General features: G+C 37.7%; 3 protein-coding genes across 3 annotated transcripts; 1 reads left to right on the forward strand and 2 right to left on the reverse strand.

Moving 5' to 3' along the window:
* Positions 1–2772: 2772 nt before the first annotated feature.
* Positions 2773–3438, reverse strand: LOC122659445 (ABC transporter B family member 18-like). Its single transcript, XM_043854556.1, has one exon. It carries the CDS (start codon positions 3436–3438, stop codon positions 2773–2775), a length of 666 nt encoding a protein of 221 aa, XP_043710491.1.
* A 727-nt stretch (positions 3439–4165) lies between these two features.
* LOC122659446 (cysteine-rich repeat secretory protein 55) lies at positions 4166–4963 on the reverse strand. The gene has a single exon (XM_043854557.1). It carries the CDS (start codon positions 4961–4963, stop codon positions 4166–4168), a length of 798 nt encoding a protein of 265 aa, XP_043710492.1.
* An 11091-nt stretch (positions 4964–16054) lies between these two features.
* LOC122657405 (ras-related protein RABA5c-like) lies at positions 16055–21431 on the forward strand. Its single transcript, XM_043852103.1, has 2 exons — positions 16055–16462; positions 20864–21431. The coding sequence occupies exons 1-2, from the start codon at positions 16129–16131 to the stop codon at positions 21184–21186; spliced, it is 657 nt and encodes a 218-aa protein (XP_043708038.1). The 5' UTR covers positions 16055–16128; the 3' UTR covers positions 21187–21431.
* The last annotated feature ends 1040 nt before the right edge of the window (positions 21432–22471 follow it).

Below are 22471 nucleotides of genomic sequence, written 5' to 3' on the forward strand. Positions count from 1 at the left end.
CTTGCATGTGCCTGTCCATGTGCCAATTTTACTGTTCATGCCATTCTGAGAATGGTTTTACCTTGGGGTAAAATGGGGTATTCTTAGGAGTTTTTAGAGGTCTCTTTGGCCATGAAAACAACTCAATCAAGGTGCCATAGCATACCCCCAACATGGGTTTGTAAATCCAATGATCGATTGATTGGGTCTTCCTCCATTAAAATACACATGGGAAGGAAACTCATGGGTTTGGGTATTGGGGTTTGGAAGTGTCTTTAATTAATGTTAAGTAATACCCCTCAAACCACACATCTACGGTCTTCCATGAGGGTTGGTGAAACCCATAAATGGAGGTAAATCCCCAACTTAGGGTTCATAAATGGAGAAGGGTGAATGGGTTTAAGGTAGGGTTAGGTGCTTCATAGTTAAGCATCAAGGATTTGCCATTAATGGCTCTTTTAATAAGGTAGGTGAAGCATTCATGGCTCATAATTCCAAATCCTAGGTCTATAAATTAGGAAGTGAGGGAGAGAGAGAATGCTCACCAATGTAGGAGAGCAAACTTGGGTTCCACCTCTCTCCTTTCTTCTTCTTCTTTCTTCTCCTTCTTCCTTCTTTTTCTTCTTCTTTTTCTTCTTCTTCTTTCTTTCCTTCTCTCCTTTCTTCTCCACGATTTAGGTTTTCTATTGTGAGGTGAATAGTGGTTTGACCCCTATTTACCTCACTTTAGTCTTAGGTCATGTTTGGATAGTCTTAAGTCCTTAGGACCATTTGCTTAGGGGCTTATTTGGTTAGGTGAAAGCCTAAGGTCTAGTTTAAGTCATTGGGCCATTGGATCCACTTGGGCCCATGGCCTAAGTTCTAGTTACAAATAGAAAGAGGCAAAGGTCCTAAGCCTAAGCCCATTCTAGTTCTTATGCTTATTAATGGTATGCGGATAGTGACTTACTCCCAGTAATCGCTAAGTGGATAAGGGCGATTCAAGTGCGGGCCCCGTAAATCCCCATCATAAGGGAATTCTAAGAATATGCTTTCGTGGACGATTTTTCCCCTTGTCTCTGATGGTGAATCTTTCCTCGACAACTTCCCCCATTTCGTGGTTGACAATCTTGTGTGATGGCTTGAGTATTATGACCCACAGTTCACGAGTGTACTCCGCTCCCGGTTCTACACAAAAGGTTCAAACCAGATCGGTGGTCAGATCGGGTTTCAAATCGGGTTTTGGGCACGGATTTAACACAAGGCCTTGGATTTCTTCTAAGATCAAAACACCAAGAGAGCAAGAGGGAGAAAACGGATTTTGGAGAGGGAGAGAGAGCTCCAACATTTTTGGGTTCTTGTGTATCTCTTGTGTGATTTTGCAATTCCACAATAATATATATTTGCACCTCACACAATCCCAAAAGGCTAGCTCACATGGGTGTGATATATTGAGTTTCCAATTGTGACTCAATAATCTACCTATCCAATCTTTCTCAATTAGGAAAGATCTACATTGTTAGAAGAATCTAATATTGGGTTGAATATTCAATATTCACCCAATGAGTTTCCTTTTCCATTGGAAAGCTATCAAACAAAGATTTCTATCAAATCCAAGGTTGCTTAAATCTCATTTATATTGAAGGAGTTATGTTCCAGTCAAACCTTATTTGATACCATATCCAAGAACAATATACAGTATCAAACTTGGATCAAAACCACAAGTAATATTTTTAGTGTTCTCTATGTGAAACTAATGCATGGATTGGGTTTAAAATGTCAAAAATAGGCAACAAAACAAGAATCAAGACACAAAAAAATAACTTCTGGGCCTCAAAACCAAGGTTTGAGTTAGCCTAAAGAAAATCCCAAGTTTCGACCGAGATATGATTGAAATCGAGACGAACTCGTTTTTTGGACCGGTCGAAATAGAGACGAATCCGTTTTCTGACTGGTCAAAACCTAGTCAAAATCTGAGTTTTAGAATTTTGATCTAGATGTAACCTTTTGGGAAGAATTTGCCGGTTTTTTTAAGCAATTACGATTGCAATGAGTCTGGGTTTGAATCGAATATGGGTGGTGTTTGTTTTGCTTTTAGTTGTTACATGTCTCAAATGAGAATCTATCCCGTGGTGCTTTATGGAGAAGTGGTTGTTCTCCAAAAGTTATATAGAAAGAAGTACATTTTTTATTTTTCATTGCTTTCGTGAAGTAAATATGATGGTGGATAGGCTTGCCAAACATGTCGCAACTACAATGAGTTCTTCACCTTGGAAGGAACCGTCAGGATTTACTTTAGATGACATTAGTTGGGATGCTCATATGAGACCTCGGTTTAGATTTAGCTGAATTATTATTTTGTTTTGTCAGACTCTTTGTTCGCTGTCATGCCAAAGGTGGATAGGTACGTAGTTTAGGTTCTTTTTGACCTTTTGGCATAGACTTCTATTCATTCATTTTTTTATTTATTAATATAGCTCTTTGTTGATGCCTAGTAAGAGAAAAAAAAAAAAAAAAATTACATCCACCTCCTTTGTGTTTGAACCAATTATAGAACATCCCCTCGTTCTTTCAACTACGTTCATACCTATGAAGGCTATCGGTGTTAGTGAAGTGTTAGTTTTAAAATTTAAAAGATATTTTTACTCTTATTATATCTTGATCTAAAGTTATAAAATAAAAATACCATTTTTACCCTTTTACATCTTCAAACCTAAAATCTCCAAATCTTCTTCTTCCTCCTCCTCTGCATCTTCGATTTTAAAAATACTTGTGAAACAAACTCAATTTAAGATATGACCCAGTCTCCATCACTTATCCGTTGTTCATCACAGTGATTACGTCTGCATTTCGGATTGTGGAGAGTCGGTGAACGATCATGGTCGTGGTTCGCCCCACCGCCGCCTTATCCATTGCTTCTTGAACGATTCGTTCTGATTCCGAGTTCAATGCGCTTGTTGCTTCTTCTAAGAGAAAGATTCGAGGTGCTTTGATTATTGCTCTAGTTATTATCCTCTGTTTCTGTCCTCCCAACATTTGAACCCCTCTCTCACCTTCTTGGGCTTGAGGCAATTGAAATATGAAATTATGAACATTAGCAGCTTTGGCAGCTGCAACAACTTCGTCCATGGTGGCATCTTCTTTGCCGAAGAGTATGTTCTCTTTAATGAAGGTTGCAAGGAGATCTGGTTCTTGGCTTACTAAATCCACCTGAGACCGAAACCATTTGAGTTGAAGCTTGTCAATGGTCACTCCATCATGGAGAATTTTTCCATTAATTGGATTATAAAATCTTTCCAATAAAGCAATAATAGTTGATTTTCCTGACCCGCTTCCTCCGACTAAGGCTATAGTTTTTCCGACAGGAACTTTAAGGTTGAGGTATGGAAGGATTACATCATTAGGTCTCGATGGGTAAGCAAAGTCTATGTTCTTGAATTCAACATTTCCTGAAACACTCTGTAGAATTTCACCTTCCATATTTCCTGAATCAAACTAGAGTGTGAACCGTAAGCCCGGTTCGAATCAGAAATGTTCTAATTCTGATGGAAGTAATGAAGAAAACAACAGATGCAAGGGATTTATAGAGCATTGTTCAAAATTAATGTTTTCAAAACATAAAGACTGAAATGTTGCAGGAGGAGGAGGAAGATTTGGGGATTTTAGGTTTGTGACAGAAATGTAACAGGAGGAAGAAGAAGAAGATTTTGGGGTTTTAGGTTTGAGGATGTAAAAAGGGTAAAAATGGTATTTTTATTTTATCATTTTAGTTCAAAATAAAATAAGGGTAAAAATATCTTTTACATTAGAAAACTAACACAGTCAGCTTTCATAAGTACGGATGTAATTGTTGAAACAACGGAGATGTTCTATAATTAATTCAAACACGAGGGGGTTGTATTTAAATTTCTCAAAAAAAAATCTAGATGTAGCCTTAAGCTTTTTGTTTTTTTATGAGAACAAGCCTTAAGCTTTTACAACCATAAATGAATAGATGCCTCAATCTTTTTTAATTAATTTTTTCCTAGTTTTCAGATAACCCATTGGACCTATTGGGCTTTTCAACAGCACTAAATTGAGTCTACAATTTACCAATCAAATCATCTTATTGCCCTTTATTTCCTTTTAATTCCATTCCACATTACCAGCAAAGATAGATAGAACTTACTTAGAACATGCCTGACTTTGACTCACAGGACAAGATAAACTATGGACCATACATGGTTGTTACCCTTAAAGAACCCTTGTTTACATTGTTGGTCAAAGAAAGAGGATAGAAGAACGGATAGAGCTCATACCGGACATAACAACTACTATACAGAACTCGACAGCCCTTCCGGAGCCGGCAATAAACTCCACCTAAATTCTCAATAGCTATAGCCAAACACTGTGCACATGATAACTGAGAAAGGTCTCTATTGCATTGAACCAAAGCATATAATGTTACGTAAGGTGTCAACTTACTCTCACCTTTACCAAGTCCTTTATTCTTAAGATCCAAGGCCTCAGCTTTCACTTGATCCATTAGAGCTCCTAGATCTTTGTCGAACGTTTCGGGGTCCGGGTCTGTAACATTCTGAACATTATAGTAGATTATACTGAAAGATGTATCAACTTCTCCTATGAAATTGTGAATATCATAACGTAAGAAGCAGTACTCGAACCAAATTCTTGCATCAGATTGGTTTGGACAAAGTTGTGGGAGTTGTTTTGTTGCATCTTTGGTGCACTGTGAGCAATCTTCTTTGCTAACATCTCCTCTGCACTGGGCTAAGCCATAGATTTTGTCTTTGCCGGTGCCGGAGGAAGTAGTGATGAAGCCATCGGAGGCTGCTGTTTTGGATGCTAATTCGGACAATACTTGATGGATGTTTGCTGATTGAAGACTACTTGTTATGTTCTTTTCTTTGTTGCAGAATTCACCCCAACGATCTGAAGTAGTACTGCAGCTGCATTGGGGAAGGAAAATAAGGAGGAGAAAAAGAAAATAGAACAAGGCAGCCATGATGGTGATTTTGGGAATGATTTGATTTTTCATGTTATAAGGTTAGCTTAGTAAGTATATTTGAGTAGTAGTGGGAATGGAAGTGGTGGGACCACAGCAGACTTTCTTGACCATTATTGGTTGCCTTCCACTAGGGATCGAGAGTGGTATAGAAATAGACTTCTCAAAGACTATAGCCTGTATAGTTTGAGGTCCTAATTATGTCCGTTTATTTGATTTATGGGTGTGTGGCCTATGCGCACACACGGGGACCAATGAGCATGGGTTGACATTCTGGGGGTGGGGTGATCATTTCACTCCTTCTGTGTTTGAGCATGGGTGGTATTTCTTCTTGATGTATTTAGGTCGACTCTATGATATTGCTGGTTACTAGTAAGGATGTAAATGGAAAACTGAAAATTCAAATCCGATCCGCATCTGTATCCGTTTAGAGACACCCATATTCGTTTAGAGATATCCGGAAGAAAAAAATGAATACTACGAAAAAAATCCGTCTAGAAAAAAATTTGAATATTTAATAATAAAAAATTAAATAATGATCTTGAGGGTTTTTGAAGATTCAACATGTTCTAGAATATGAGGAAAAGAGAATCATGATCTAAAAGATATAGATTAAAAGTAAATTGTATCTGCTAGAGAGAGGAAGGTCTGGGTTACACAAGGTAGAGATGTAAATAGATGGTCGAAAATCTGAAATCGATCCACATCCGAATCCATTTGAATCCGTTTAAAGTTATCTGTATTTGGCCAGGGAATATCCGGATCCGATCACATCCAATCCGTATCTGAGCAAAATCCGATCCATTTATATCCCTAGTTACTAATTAATACTTGGGTTTTCTTCCCGTCACTATGCATAGTGAAGTATAACACTTCACTATTTGCCATATGATAGTGCATGGGTTAGTCTATGTGATAGAGGACCAAGTAAACATTTTATTGGTATAATTTCAGCTAAAAACGAGTGGAGGAAGTAGCTAGAATTACAATATATATAGTATTTTATATTCATCTCCATTTGATAGCATTTTGATAATTTTACTAAAACTTTGAATTAGTGTTTGATTAACTTTCCTTGGTTACAGGTAACCCTTTTGAGTTGGCGTGTGCGCTTGAATAAAAAAAGAGACTTTGCTTGCTTACTTGGCCTTCCTCTATGCCATGCACTAATCCATGTACTACCAAATGGCAAATAATAAAGAGTTATGAGCAAATTACTTAGACCTCCCCTGACCTTTTTGACAATTCAGGGAACCTCCCCTGCCCTTCGGACAACTACTCAGACCTCCCCTACTTTTCAAACTTGGTTTCACTTGACCCAAATCCATTAGTAATTTAACGTCAGTTAACGGAAAAACCTAAGAAAACTAACAATGATACTTTTTTCCTTATAGGAAATTACCCTATTACCCTTACACCTTTTCCCTTTCTTCTTCTTCTTCCTCTTCTTCTCTGCTACCTTCCATGTTCAAAAAAAAACCCTAACCTGCAACTCTAATCGATTTTCTCTTTGAATATCTCTTGAATCTTCTGCTTGGGGCTTAAGAAAGGTGGAATCACCCTGAGTGAAAAGAAAGTGGAAAAAGTTTAATACTAAGGAAAGTGTGTTGCTCGTGGAATCTGCAAAAGATTTTTGGTAAAGTAGATTCTAAGGAACAAATCTCGTTGTTCTGTCATCGTCAAAATTCATCACAATCCGACGGTGGCCCGCAATAGCCATTAGACCCCGAAAATTTCTCCCGTCCAAACACAGTTCCTGCTTTTCTAGTCCAGACACAAACACAAACCTACCATTTAGAGCACTCAGCCGAGCTCTTCGGCGGAGCGAGTGAGGCCTGCGGGTTGGACCTCGACCGTAGCTGTTGCTGTCCTGTACTAGCCGCGTGGCTATTTGGGGCGATTCACACACTTCTGGGAATCTACAAGCCCTGATTTTGAATGAACAGAAACAAATTCCAATGAGGAGTAAACGAACCTTGAGCATCGGCAAACAATTACATTCGCCATTGGAGAGAACTCAGGGAGCCAATTCCTTCAACCGGACGGGGACTTTGCCAATTCCTCATCATAGGAAGTCTGATTGCCAAGCAACCACTTGAATGATCCATCTCTTATGAGACCCTCCAGCATATTTCTTGTTTTGCTTACCACAGCCATCCACTCCTCACTGAAACGACAAAACCTCAACAAAATCTAAATACCCAATTCATCTCATCCCCAAAAATTTTAATTTCAGAAAGCCTTCTAAATCAAATTCAACTAAAAACCCTTTTCCTTCACGACCTAAATCACAGTTTCAGTGCTCATAATAAAAATAAGAGTTGCAGATGGAAATCACTTCACGTCTGCGTGACTATTTGTCAGATGATTCCCATAAGTGTGTGAATTCACTGCAGACGTTGCTTGAGAGTCGCAACATCCACATTCCTCAGCCAAACGTGACCTGCGACGCAATACTATGTTTCTACGGGAATTGTCTGCATCAGAAATCGTCGGATTTCGTCGCTTTTACTGACACCATTAACGAACAGGGGTTAAGTGAAACCAAGTTGAAAAATAGGGGAGGTTTGAGTAGTTGTCAGAAGGGGAGGGGAGGTTCCCTGAATTATCAAAAAGGTCAAGAGAGGTCCAAGTAATTTGCTACAGAATTATATAGTTCACTAGGCATAGTGACACCTAGAAGGTCCCTTAATATATACATATTTATTTCAAGTGAGTAGATTCAATCATTCTTGTTAACCTAATTAATGCATGGCTTCTAATGGAAGATAAGAATATTTGACCATTTGATGTGCCCCTGCACTTCACTTCATTTGGGTTGTTAACAACTTGGCGCTGATCATGGGGTGCTATTTGCTGACTTTTGTTCCATAAATCAAGATTTTTTTTTTATTTTTTTTTATCAAATATTCTTCTTTTGTCACCTTATGTGATGGAAGAAGAATCTACAGAGATCTCAATTTGCCTCTCCTCCAGCTGTGGCGACATCTAGAAGATCCAGCCCCCAAAGACAAGGGGTGTTTGGATCATTTCGAGATCGATCTACACAAATCACGGTTGTCTTATTTACATCCATAACTAGAACAAAATTGAACCATAGTAATAATTGGGGGTTCTATCAAAAATAATAATAATAATAATTGGGGTTGGATGGTTGGGGGTGGGGAGGGAAGAGAGTTGGGATGGATTTATGAGGAAAAAGAAAAAGAAAATTGGTTGGGGGCATGGGTATTAACCAGATTCAAAGGTTATGGTGCATTGGACATTGGGTGGTCAACATGGAAGAAAAGTAATTGGTGACCAAGAAGATCGTTGCCTGATCTCTCGAGGTCTGATTTGGTTGACGTCTAGGAGAGTTTTCAATTTTGGGCATTGGTTGATGGTTGTCGACGGATATTCAAAAATTCGTACTCGATTCATGTTCGTATCCGTTTAGGAGATTCGAATCCGTCAGATTATTAATTGGATATGAATATGATAATCCCCTATCTGATCGAATATTATCGGATTCATTTAGCAATCCGATGGTAATAAAATGTCTGAAATATATAAGTCCGTCTATCCGATTAAGTTTCTTTTTTTTTATAAGTTAAGATAATGTGATTCCTTTTCTATATTTTTCTATTGATTTATATCTATTGTTTTATGCATTGTGATATATGGAATCACATATCCATTAAAATAAATACAAGATAAAATCAAAAATAGAAAACTTAAGAAAATCAAAGACTAAGAAGGATAGAAGAAAGGGTAGTTACTGAACTCTCAATCCTAACCCTCATCAACAAAACGGTAAAGATGTCAACGGATAGGATATTATCTGAATCCATCTGAAAATCGATAGGATATTATCTGAATCCGTCTGGATATAATCGGATACGAATATGATAATGCCACTATCCGATAAAATTTGATCCGTTTACATCCTTATAGTCTGAGGGCCTTAATGTGAGAATAACTAATGGGAGCAGATCCTGGAGGACTTGCATGTCCCCATCCCTCATTGAGCTTAGTGAAGCTCCCATCACGTTCGTGTTCATTTTTTAGCTGTTGATGCAAGTGATGTTATACTGATGGGTACGGATACCTCATCCTATAGCAATGTTGGTGAGATGGACTAGTGGAACCCTGAAGCTATGGAGCATGATTTGAGTTGTGCCTACGATGACTGCGTCTACAGTGTGTAGTGATTGAGGACTCGGCGTCTGCATTCTCTTTTTGATTATTTTGGTATTTGGTATTTCTTGAAAATATTTAAATGATATGTTTATTTATGTTTTGGGTATTGATTGGGGATTGAGAATAAAACACTGTTATGTAATAACGTTATCACCTTAGTCTTCTAGTTACATGAATTGATTATATATTATATTCATCTACTTTGATTTATTACTGTTTGAGTATGTATTGTGATGTTAAGATACTATGTTAGAGATCCTGGCAGGCTAAGTAGGATGATGGTAAGCATCTTAGTCACATCTCTTATGTTATAAGGAGTGGGGAGTGACAAAATGGATAGTCAAAATTCTAAATTCAATTTGTATTCATATCGATTTATAGGAATCTGTATTCGAAAAATTGGTTCCCGTAAAATATCTGAATCTGTTCAAAAGCTAATTGGTTGCGAATAGAAATAGTATTAAATTCGATTTTAATTCGATTCGTTAACATCCCTAGAGATATCATCAAGTTTCCTTTTTTCTATAAAAGTCCTACCAATTTTGGAGGGATTATGAAGAGGGTGGTGTCAGAGAAACAAAGACCAACTCAGAGCCGACAAGAGTTTTGTTGGTTTTGTGAAGTTGCCACCTTGATACTTTGAATAGGCATAAAATACACTATTCATTGGAAAAATGGCCTCAATTTCCCACCCCTTTTTTCCACCCACAAAATCCTATAAACCACGGTTTAAAGTATCAGTCGGATGATTTTAAGAGACATATCATATCATATCGAATGATGCCGAACCGCATGAAATGGTCAAAATACACATGAAAGTTCACTTTTGGACACAAAAAACAATATAAGCAAACAGTATATAACATATATCATGCATAAACACTAAAATGGAGAATAATTTATAACCAGACAAGTGCGTTAAATTAAAACTGTTATAAAAGATGAGGTTTTTTATACGTTGTAATCATCTATAGCCTTTAAGAGTATTGGATGATGCAAAATATGATGTTGTAGGACTCCTTGATTCGTTTTTTAGTCCAAAAGTGTGAAAAGCCAAGATTAATGCAAGATTTTAGTCTCTTGGTTCAGAGTTTTCCTTTATTTTTCCGTTAGAATAGGAGTTGTATTGAGTCTGTGAATGAAAATGGTTTTTTTATGGAATGTATCGATATGTATCGATACGTATCGGTATGTATTGATATATATCAAGTCATATAAGTCGATACATATCGATACGTATTAAACCACCCACAGAACCCTTTACTGGACATATCGATATGTATCAACCAATTAAATCGTATCGTACTTGCCCGTATCAGTTGAAAATTTTTGATACAATTCGAGAGTCCATTTAAAAAAAAATGTATCAGTATGAATCGTATTGGTACCAACCGATACTGATACGTATCAGCCGATACGATACAATATGTACCAATACATTAAACCATGCTATAAACAAACATAATTATAGAGATTTGGGAGCTTAACTCTTCATTCTTGTTCCTTTCGTGGTCATATAGTCCAACTGAAAGCATCCATTATATTTGGTAGTATTTATAATTCACAATGGGAACATCAAACAAAATGAACCGACACATTTGAAAGAACAATTGATATGACTTCACCCAAGGAATATACCCTTTAAAATAGGTTGCTTTACTCCCAAAACTAATCCCAACCTCTATGAAACCACACCTATGAGGACTAGAGGAGGCTTTAAGACTGAACCATAGAATTGCAATCTAAAAAGGGTTTTAATGGCAAAGAGTTGCTACCTAGATTAGGGTCTGGGACCCACACATAAGAAAATTGATCCAATCAAAGGTTCAGTTCATGTCGGATTAGGGTCTGAGGAAAGTGTTAGGCACCTTGATCCACTCGGTTAAACCGCACTTCAACCGTAGGTATGCTAAACAAGTCCAAGTCAATGCATCATGAATGAAATTTAACTAAAAGAGAAAGGGAGAGAAAAGGCTCACCTCTATCCAACTGCGTTGCATAGTTAGTATACTGAATATAAAACAATATGTACAAAAATCTAAAAATCTAAACAATATGGAATCCTAAAAAAATTAGGAAAATGTTGGAAATTATGAAAATACCACTAAGCATGTGAACAACGCATATAGGCATCTAAGACATGAAGTTTATCCCATTAAACTTTTGGTAGGATCCCTATTTGTTTCTCTCCTCCTTGTGAGGGTTTGTTTCTCTTTTTCTTATGTGTGAATCACCATGACCATTGGTAGTCGTCCAGGTGAAGGCAAAGAGGAAAATGAAGATGAAGATGAAGAAGAAGAAGAAGATAAGTTTGTGGTAGGGGATGAACTGGAGGACAATACTCTAGTGGTGTTGGCTTTGCATGCGTAAGGAGAGGTGGAGGTTTCTAAGATGGAGGAGGTGTGATGATAATCCATGGGTTTTTTTTTTTGAAGTACATTGCCATATAGATACAATTTATTCTAACGCTCCTCGTGAGTTACTATCTCACAATTTATACAATCCTACTACACTATGGTATGAGATATTGCGAGCTTGGGCCTCCAATGCCGTTGCAACTCCACCATCGACTTCAGCCGTCGGTGCCGTGAATATTGGTTGCCAACAAGGTGGCTCAGCCGCCGGTGTCGTTATTGTTATTCATCATGGCTATTCCCTTCAACCACCATTTCCATTAAATGTTTGTAACTCCATTCAAGTGGCTATACATTTAAATGCTTAATATGCGACCAACAGTTACACCACCACATTCTCTGCTACAATGGTTAATGCTCGTCAACTTCCACAGTTGACCAGTGGTTACATACCTTCAATTTCATCAATTTTAGCATCTCCTAGTGGGAATAAGTTTCCACAATTTCATCCATTTAATGCAATGTCATGAACCGCCTAGAATACAGAGCATCGTGCACCTAGTGCATTTTGATATTGTTTTGGAGTTTTGACTCTGGACCTTCAACTAGACACTCTCTCACCTATTGTACATATGTATATTGACATGTTAGGCTAGCGTACGTGTGTGAAAAGGACGTGCACTACACGTGAGCTAATATCATCTACGCTTTGACTTTTATAAGTGGATTGAATGTTCGAACTATTTTATGGTGTGTTTCTCATTAGGCATCAAGTTAAGTTATGCATGTTGATGTGTATGAATACTCTGCATGATGAGTTACTTTGCGTATCCTATTATTATGATTTGATATAAAATATGATGGAATGCAATCGTATATGAGAGATGCTATGTATGGAGATGGAACGTGGTTAGTATATAGTATTATAATTGTGAAAACCTTTATAATATTTATTTGATGGATTGGATTCGGGTGTGACCGGTTGACCATTACTTCGGTATCTCGCCCGCCGTAACTCTACTTATGTGGGTATAAGCTAGAGGGGCGAGAGGATAACCGGCCTCCGATTAAGGCACTATGGACTCGACCTCTAGTCTACAATCACGGTCGTGTGTGAATATATATTTTTATATATGCATCTCAATAGTTGTTTGCTGATTAGGATGTGACTTACCCAATACTACGATCCTTACCGATAAGGGTTTAGGTGTTGAGCAAATCCATGGATCCCGACCGTATTTCGGGGTAGCTCACCGAGAAGTTCAGGCACCGACCATGTGTTGGGTTGGACACCAAGACGGAGTTTGTATCAGGGGTTTGCGGACAACCCAGTGAGGGGAGTCCAGTCTCGCAGGTTTCCATTATAGCATGGGTTTATCATGGTCGAAATGCCATCCGATTTATACCACCGTTGCCGATGATGCTACCTGTGTCATTATAGTACTTGATCCGACTGAGAATCTCGTTGTTAGGGGGAAAATGAACAAAAACATTTATGCATCATATGTGATGAGCATACCTTTGCATGCATTGATAATGTATTTTTATTTGTATGATTGTGTATGGTTTAATCGCTTACTGGGCTTGTGGAAGCTCATCCCTCGGGAATCTTTGTTTTTAGATATGGATGCTGGGATGGCGGATCCGGCTGAGATTGATCCAGCGTACCATGATGGTAAGGACTATAAAGCTTGGGGTGCCCAGCCAGAGATGGAGTAGGGACCCGATCACCTTTGCGATGAGTGTGCTCATGATGCTCAGTAGTTCGGGCTAGAGGCCCAATGACTTGAACTTTATTTTTATCTTATACGAGAAGGATGAATGTAACCAATAACTTTCGAGATTGAATTATCTTCTTAATACTTGATATTTAGTATTTGGTTTATGTTAACAACTTGACTGTTTAGAATAAAATGCTACACTTACAAATATGATATCATTAGAGTTCCTAATTACTTGAATTTATATTCTTTATTAATATCCATTGTAACTTTGATTTCTTTCTTATTCCTTGAATGAGAAACTGGGTGTTGTACATGGCATAACAAAATGTCGATCCTGTAGTTTGTTATGGAATACAGGGGTATTCCCGTCACAATACCCTAAACTAGGGATGGGGGGTGTGCAAATATCCTGAGGTATCTAGGATGGATATATCAAGCTTGTCTAGTACTATGGAAGCCATGAGTTTAGGGGAGACTAGAGGATTTGGGCATTGGCGCGTGGCATCCTTTATAACAGAGACCCCTAGTCTAGCACAACATCATGATAGTGGCTTTGAGAGCGTCAGATTAGCATCATATGCTAGGTATGGACCGTATGGTAGATTTGCTGGTGGACCAACCTTAGAGAGCACCAGTTCATTTGGATATGGGAGCGGCCATGATGCATCTTTTGCTACATATGGATATGGGGATGGATCAGGTTTTGGGTCATCCTTTGTCAACAATATCTTTGGGTATCTAGCCTAGCCAAGTGTGCCGGCTCCACCTCCTTACAGTCTCAGTGAGCCATTCCCTAGATTGGGATATCTCAGATAAATTGATGATGGGATTTATAGATAGATAGTTATGGACTATCAGAACAATTAGGCCCAAAGCATGTTGTGGGATACATATGTGGTGCATTTAGATGAATGACTTCGACATCTTCAGTGGTATGTAGCTCGTCAATTAGACCCACTAAGAAACTCCGCTTGGAATTAAATGAAAACTGTTGTATAATTTATGTTTTATTTGGTTAAGATGAGTTATTTAGTTTTCTAGTACTTTAAGTATATGTGAACTTTTTTTTTTGGTAAGAAGTATATGTGAACTTAGTATTTGTAATATAGCTAATGTACATTGTACATTAGCATTCAGCCAAGTTTTCTATAATTTATGTATAGAAAAACTAGAGAGACAAAAAAAAAACATTTTTTGAATGGGAAAAAATACTTGGTTTCGACCAAATCTCGATTTCTGACTTGTTGAAACCAAGATTCTGAATCTTAGACAAAAACATGTGCACTATGGAGTATGTTAAGGGTGTCAATACCTAAATCGAATCGGTCAAACCAGCCCGACCTCGATTGTGCCCGATCCAAACCGAACCGAGGCCTTATTGGTTTAGCTTCGATTTACGGGTTGGAACACCATTCATTTTCGGCTCGAGTCGAGCTAAACTGACCGGCCACCAATTGGCCTAAACCCGAATCGAACCAAACTAAACACTGAAACCGACCTTCGAATCCTAAAAATCCTATCTAATCCCTACCCAAAACCAATCTATACCTAGTTTTCAAACCAAATGAATCGAACTAAAACTGATATCATAAATCGAAGCGAACCAAAACTTAAATGTCCTTATTAGTTCGATTTCGATGTCGGTTTCCCTAAAATCACACCAGAACCAAAAAAACTTAACCGAACCACCCGATTGACACTCTTAGAGGATGACCTTGGTAAATTGCCTTTCACCCACCCATAAAAGGAATAGGGAAATTGGTTTTTTGTCTAAGAGTGTGGGCTACGCCAATGCTCCCAGAGCCTATCCCTCTCTTCCTGCAATGGAGATAGAGATGTCATTAAAAAGAGGAGAGAAGCAAACATGAGAGAGGCAAACATGGGGTGTGATGCTGGTCATGTTCCTGGACAGAAAACATTTCCTAAAAAAAATAAAAAGACCTTTTGCCTTTTACTTAAAAAAATAAAAATAAAAACCCGCGACATTATAACCTCTTCTATTCATTCTCTCTTCTCTTAAGCATTTCTTAACAACGTAATCAACTCAACTCAACTCAACCAGACCTTAATATGTATTGACTCACTCCATTATTACACCAACGTGGTCTAGTCAATCAATTAGCATTCAAGGGACTAGGACAAAGGTTTTGTATTTTTCTTGGACCAAGAGGGCACATTTTTTCCTTGAACCAAAGTAATGGCTAAATTAGTTCAAAAAAACTACAATATAATAATAAGGGAAGTAGTTTTCTATTTGGGAGTGTGGCCTCCGCCAACATGGACATGGCTTTTCTCTAGCCATGGCGGAAGCTAAAGGATCCAGCCTAACCAAAACAAGAGAGATTTGGTTATTTCATAGGGGGCCTGTGAAATGACCCAAACATCTCTGTTTTGACTAGATTGGATCCTCAAACTCTGACCATGGCTAAAGGAGAGCCAAATTGTGCCAACATTCTATCTCTCTCCTCCTCAAAATAAGGAGATATATGTATTCTTTTATATGGGGAGGAAAGAGACAGACAGGAGTGCTGGTATAGGCCACACTCTCGAGTTCTTTTTTCTTAATAATAATAGAAAGGAAAATCAAAACAACTGACTGAGACTGGAAGTATCGAGTTATTTGACTAATATGTGAAAAGTGAAAAATCAGTCAATCTGAGACCCACTACTCGCGCAGTATGTCTCTGCCAGCCTTTAAACTTTTTTTTTTTTTTGGTAAATAGCCTTTAACCTTTCTTTCCTACTAATTTAGGCACATTGCTGCCATTTTTATCACTCCCAGAAATCTAGAATAGCTCCCTCTGCAATATATTCTCTGCTTAATTTAGATTTTAAACTCGTCTCTCTCTCTCTCTCTCTCTCTCTCTCGTCTTAAGTGCTGAAGTAACATTAAGAGAAACGGAGAAGAATGGATGATGACCATGAAGAAGGGGAGGAATACCTGTTCAAGATAGTGATAATCGGAGACTCTGCTGTGGGTAAATCGAATTTGCTCTCCAGGTATGCTCGGAACGAGTTCAGCATGCACACTAAGGCGACGATCGGTGTTGAGTTTCAGACCCAGAGTGTAGACATCGATGGCAAGGAGGTGAAGGCCCAGATTTGGGATACTGCAGGTCAAGAGCGATTTCGTGCTGTAACCTCTGCTTATTACAGAGGTGCTGTGGGTGCCCTCATCGTGTATGATATCAGTAGACGCACTACCTTCGAGAGCGTTTCTCGATGGCTTGATGAGCTTAACAGTAAGTGTTCGTGTCTTTTTCTTACTAATCTCAAAGAGATAATGTATCTTTATAGGTAAATCTGATTTATTGTGGGAACCCCTGGTGCTTAATTTTGTTGTTTTCTGATGTTAGAATTTGGGTTTTTTTAGTGTGTCGGTCTGTTGCGTGGATTGTTTTGGTGATCAGGACTTGCAGATCTGATTATTGGGGAAATGCTACAAGTTGTAGTTGATTGTTAATTTGTTTATTTATGCTTCATCTTCTTTTGATTTGTCTTTATTTGTGGATGAAATTCTACATCTATTTCACATGTTCACTTGGGCAAGAGATGTTCATTTCTTTTATCAGTTTTTGAGGGAGTTGCAGCATTCTGTCTTTTGTTTTCTTACTTGAATTTTTGTGCTTTGGTATTTTGGAAGCACTCTCTAGAGACTTGATTTGGTGTTCTTAACTTAGTTTGGCATTTGGGAAGCTTCTGGGTGGAAGTATATTCGGGGTTATTTTACTGTAATGCTCTTTTGGGATTTCTTTTCTGCTCAAGCTAACTGAACCGATTTTGATCCCAATCCTTTTCCTTTCCTGCCTGAGGAAAATGGCATGATTTTTATTTTGGATTCTTGCTGCATCTTTCCCAATTAGTAATGCTCTTGAACTTTTGAAAGTTGTGAATATAGATATATGTAGTGTTGGATAACTACTAGGTTTATTTTCAATATTGCAAAGTTTTCACCTTGTCTTAGTTTGTTCTTAATTAATTAAAGACCAATATTCTTTTCTTTAAACAAATGTTGCATATTTTTTCCCCTACACTATGCAATATTTCAGTTTCCCAACAACTCAGTGTTTAACCTCGCTTTCACGCTTAGCATTCTTACTTTCTGCTTTGTTTTACTCCATTTTGGGGGCCTGCCAATCTTCGGAAACAATAAAATTCGATACATGAGCTTCTTGTTGGTGAACATCAAACCAGAGTCTTCACATCCATTGTCATGTATTGGCAGTGCACTTAGGGGATATAAAAATTTGAGTTTCTCTATGGTTACATGAACAATATCTTGACAGTCTATATTACATACATTAAGTACCTGAGCCATTTAGGTTACATGGGATGTTCTGGATATAAGCAGTAGAACTTCATACAGCTACATAAAGCTCACTGGAAGTATAAGGTGTTGGGTAGAATGTTTATGCACATGGAGTTAGTTATTTCATGTTTCTACTGTGGTTCCTTTGCTACTCCAAACATGATGGTTTCTTTGAACATCAGTACCCTTGCACTCTTTTTTATCATTAGAATAAAAAATTACTCTTTCTTTGTCCTGCTCAGTAATTATGATGTCTGAATCTTCGTATCATCTAAGGACCAGTTGTAAATAAAATGAAACTGAAAAGTGAAGATTGTTATAATCGTATAAGGTCATTTCTTTTCAATAAAGTGATAGAACTGCTCAGGGAGCTAATTCCTGTTCAGTAAAGTGAAAGAACTGCTCAAGGAAACACTTTTATGTGATCAAGTATGTCAAAAAAGCCTAAATGATATCCAGGTGGATATTGCGTCCAAAGTTGAATACTTTGTATGCACTTTTGCTTATGGACCATTCCTTTTTGTCGAATTAATCAGTTATTCGTGAAAGGAAAAACTGATAGACAGAGCAACCGTAGAAGAAGAAGAGTATTTAGGCAATGTAGGTTTTTACATTGGATCTGCTTCAAAAACAAATTTTCAAAAAAGTTAAGATGTGCACATTTGTGTTGCACTGAAGACTTTTAAGGAGGTTTCCAAATTACCTAAAGGATTAGAATTTAGAATCCCAATGAAAATTCCAGGATCGCAGAGGGTAGGAATCTGAAATCAGAACTGATATTTGGCAGTAACAGAAAATCAGAAATAGCAACTTTCTGATTTAGGAACTCAGAAAATAAGAAAAAAGATTTTGGAAACTGAACTGAAAACGGTAACATAAATATAAAGTAGTTTCAAAATTAAAAACCAATGACAGAATTAGAAACTTAGCTTAAGAGCTTCTTGGTTCTGGAATAGAAAGTCATAAAAAATGGTAAGCAAGAGATGGACAGAATTAGTAAATAAAATAGAAAACGATGGAAAATAGAAGCTTGAGTTGTGAGCAACTAGCACCTGAAATCAGTGTAGCAAAACAATTTCTGGAAACTTAGGTTTTAAACTCAAACACAACAGCTAGAGTCTCAGAAATCAATGGTCTTCTGGCCTTGAACAACTCTGAAACATGGCTTGAATTAGTGATCGAAAATAGAACAACTGAAGATGAACAGGCAGTAGACCAACTAACAGAATATTGGATCCTGCACAACAAAATAGAATTGAGAAGGTGCAAAACTTACTAGCCGTTGGGTACAAGGAGTGCAGAAAACTGACCTCAGTTATTGGAGAAAAAAGAAGATTTAAGATATAAAATAGAAGATAGAAGAAGAAGGATACGTACAAGGCTTCCCACCTAGAATTTGACTAGCATCTCACAATTCCAACTTGGCATCCCACCAAGGGTTTTACTGCATCTCACAGCAAAGGGGTTCTGAATCTCACAGAAATCAGCAAGCATAAGCTTAAAAAATTGTTCAAATTGTTGGGGTAGTGTGAACCCCCTACTTTATTTATAACTTCAATGAAATAAGAAAAATAGGAAACCCTCATGTATGGCAAGGAGAATCCTTTACAACTCAAGTCTTCTTCAAAATAGACTATTCTAGAACTTTAACAAAATATAAACTAGGGGCTGGAATGGAGGACACCTTTCCAGCCTTATTGAATCACTACTAGAATAAAGAATAAAATAGAAGCTAACACTAATCCCGTATAGGCCTTAAATCCCTAATATTTGGGCTTATAGGTTGGCTTATTAATAGAAAACTTGAAAATTCTAAGCCCTAATCTTTGGGCTTATAAAACTCACAAATACTAAGCCCATGGCCCATATAATACATTGGACACTCAAAATTAAATATATGGGTCCATTCTTGATCCAATACAAAGGCTTGGTTTACTGCTGTCCTTCTTGTTCTTCTGAACTTCATCAACTTACTTTAAGAATTCAATCTCACTAAATTATAAAATCCAATTTGAATTGATCACTTAATTCAATTAAATCCTGCACACACACAAAAAAAAAAAAAAAAAAAAAAAAAAAAAAGGAAAAAGAAGAAAATATTAAACAATAAAATAAAACTTAATACATTTTAAACTTACTGTGAATAGTAAACACGGTTTGCTACAAATATTTGAATTGCTAAAACTGGTCAAATTTGTATTGTAAAAAATAAATATGTTATCAGCAAAAAAATAAATTAAAACAGCTTTTAACGTATAAATAGAAGTTTCTGCATGGATAAAATTATGTTCTTTTATTGGAGATTATCCCAACACCTGCTAATGTGCACCTTCTGTAATTATACATTGATTTGAACCATAATAGATGCCATGTGGGTATGCTCCCACATCATACGAATTCCTTAGTTTTTTAATTCAAATACCACAATATCTCATACTGTCATTCAGTGGGTCATGATCCATTAGTGCGTGGCTCCACCTTATCAGTTGCATAGACCAATGATTTTCAAACATCCCAGATCCTTTTGTTTGCCCATTTTTCTATTATGTTTTGTGTTTTCTTTGGGTGAATTTTTAATTGAAGAAAAGGTTGAGGTCCCCAAAAAAGCTAAGAGAGCTTTGTCAAAAGAAACTCAAGGCAAGAAGACTAAGATGATTACGGATATCCACTCCTTTGATTATTCATAATGGTCTACTTTATACAGCAGACCAGATCCCACCATTAAACAGGTCTCCACCTCTAATATGGCATAAACTTTTGAGATTTGTAATCATTGAATCTATAGGTTTTGCTTCCCCAGAACTTTATTTATACTACTTTATACTGCCAGAGGAATATTTTAACCCAAGTGGTTGTGATCATCATATTGGTTGTATTTGTCGATCTTTTAAATGGGTTCACTCATTGTTAGATTTGGAACCTTTTCAAAAAAAGGTCATAGCCGGTGTACGAGGCTCCCGCTACTGAGGGATCTGAGGAGGGTCATAATGTACGCAGCTTTACCCCTGCTTTTGCAGAGGGGCTGTTTCCAGACTCGATTCCGTGACTACTTGGTCACATTGGAGCAACCTTTACCGTTGCACCAAGGCCCGCGTTCATTTGGAACCTTTTCATGGCAACCAAATCCCCCATCATGTGGTTGGAAGCAGTCATAAAAGTTCTGATTGTGTATCATGTTACCTTGTTATATCTCTGATAAAGTAGGCATTTCAGAATGCTTCGGAAGCATATCTGACACTCACACTTTGTTTACTATGTCGTTTGATTCTCTTAAGCGAGTGTATTTATATTTGCTCCTGGACTTGGGCTGAGTTTTTATGGAATTATCAAGCAGCACATTCTGATACTACAGTAGCGAGGATGCTAGTGGGGAACAAATGTGATTTGGAGAATATCAGGGATGTGAACGTAGAAGAAGGGAAAAGCCTGGCGGAAGCTGAAGGGTTGTTCTTCATGGAGACGTCCGCCTTGGATTCTACGAACGTTATAAAAGCTTTTGAAATGGTTATCAGAGAGATCTACAACAATGTCAGCAGGAAAGTCCTGAATTCTGATACATACAAGGCTGAATTGTCTGTCAACCGTGTAAGCCTCGTTAACAATGGGGCTGATGGATCAAAGCAAAGTGAGAGCATGTTCTCTTGCTGTTCGAGATAATTTCGGTCACAACACTTCTGGTGGATATGAGCGGATCTCTCTGTTTATGTTATTGGTTAAATTTGATAGGCTTTGTTGTTGGGTTTGCTCTCTTAATGGGGGTTAATTTGTTGAACAAAACTAAGATATCTAATAGTTGTTTTTTTTTAAATCATAGATGAAAACTTTTGTGCAATGAAGAAGAAAAAAGCATGTAATTTGAATGGAATAAAGTGGGATAGAAGTGTATAATTGCTCTTTTTGATTCTGTGGCCGTTATTGTTTCTTCGTCCAGAGTTAAGAGGGTGCGTTTTTTATGTGGGTAGATTTGCCCTACTATGCCAACCAGTGGCAGACATCCTCATGAATCCAGACTGTCTAGTGTGAGAGGGTAGTGTTTGGACCAGTGGGGCATACCCAACTATGCAGTTAGGACAGGTTTGGTACTTAGAGGTGCCTTCATGCCAAGGATTCCAAGTTAGATAAGGGTTTCCCTCCTCAGTGGGAGAGATGAGAGAAGTGAGAGAACTATGTTTTCCTTTCCTAGCAATGCTGGGGCCCTGGAGTCAGTTATCTATCTATAGGAACACCTCTCCCCCCCCCCCCCCCCAATTTAGGTACTTTTGATTTCATGAAGTCCAATCCAGTTTCAAAGTTCTCTAGATGGATCACCTTGGGTTCCCTAGACATTTCCCTTTCTCTAGTTTAACTTATTGTCGTTCTCTTTTTTTAAATTTAGTTTTTTTTTTCCTTTTCTTTTCTTGATTTCTTCCTTTTCTTTTCTTGATTTCCAAACATAGCCTTAGTTAGTGGAAACAAGACCTGTAAAATTTCTTGGAATTGCCTCTTCTTTCCATTGAAATGCAATCATGTATATTCCAGCAAAGTTTCTGGGAAAAACTGACTTTCCAGTCTTCCTTGGAAAGCAACCAAAGGCAGATGCACAGACTAGAACAGCCAAGCAATTTTGTGATCTACAGATTCAATCAACTTGAATGTGTTGATTTCTAACGTCTAAAACATGAAGTCAATGTGGCTGCCAACAACCAAGATTACGTGATTCACCAAAGTATATGGATATGTACGAATCCTCTCTCTCTTTCTCTCTCTCTCTCTGCTTGGCTAGTTATCTCTATAGGTTGTCCGCTGTCCAGCTGCATAGTGTATGTTAGCGCCTCATGTGTTCATCTCTCTCCTCCCACAGTGGGAGGGTAAATATGCCATTAGGAGGATGGAACTCTCTCTCTCTCTCTCTCTCTCTGCATGGCTTCATCTCTCTCTGGATAAAATGTGCTTTTTTTTTCTC

The sequence above is a fragment of the Telopea speciosissima genome, chromosome 4 (genome assembly GCF_018873765.1).
Source record: "Telopea speciosissima isolate NSW1024214 ecotype Mountain lineage chromosome 4, Tspe_v1, whole genome shotgun sequence".
In the NCBI taxonomy this organism is placed as follows: Eukaryota; Viridiplantae; Streptophyta; class Magnoliopsida; order Proteales; family Proteaceae; genus Telopea; species Telopea speciosissima.

What these genes read in the sequence shown, in the direction of transcription:
- LOC122659445 (XM_043854556.1), bottom strand. Translation starts at nt 3,438, where the DNA reads ATGGAAGGTGAAATTCTACAGAGTGTTTCAGGAAATGTTGAATTCAAG.
- LOC122659446 (XM_043854557.1), bottom strand. Translation starts at nt 4,963, where the DNA reads ATGGCTGCCTTGTTCTATTTTCTTTTTCTCCTCCTTATTTTCCTTCCC.
- LOC122657405 (XM_043852103.1), top strand. Translation starts at nt 16,129, where the DNA reads ATGGATGATGACCATGAAGAAGGGGAGGAATACCTGTTCAAGATAGTG. An exon ending in ATGGCTTGATGAGCTTAACA is followed by an intron (nt 16,463 to 20,863) that starts GTAAGTGTTCGT and finishes ATTATCAAGCAG; the next exon opens with CACATTCTGATACTACAGTA.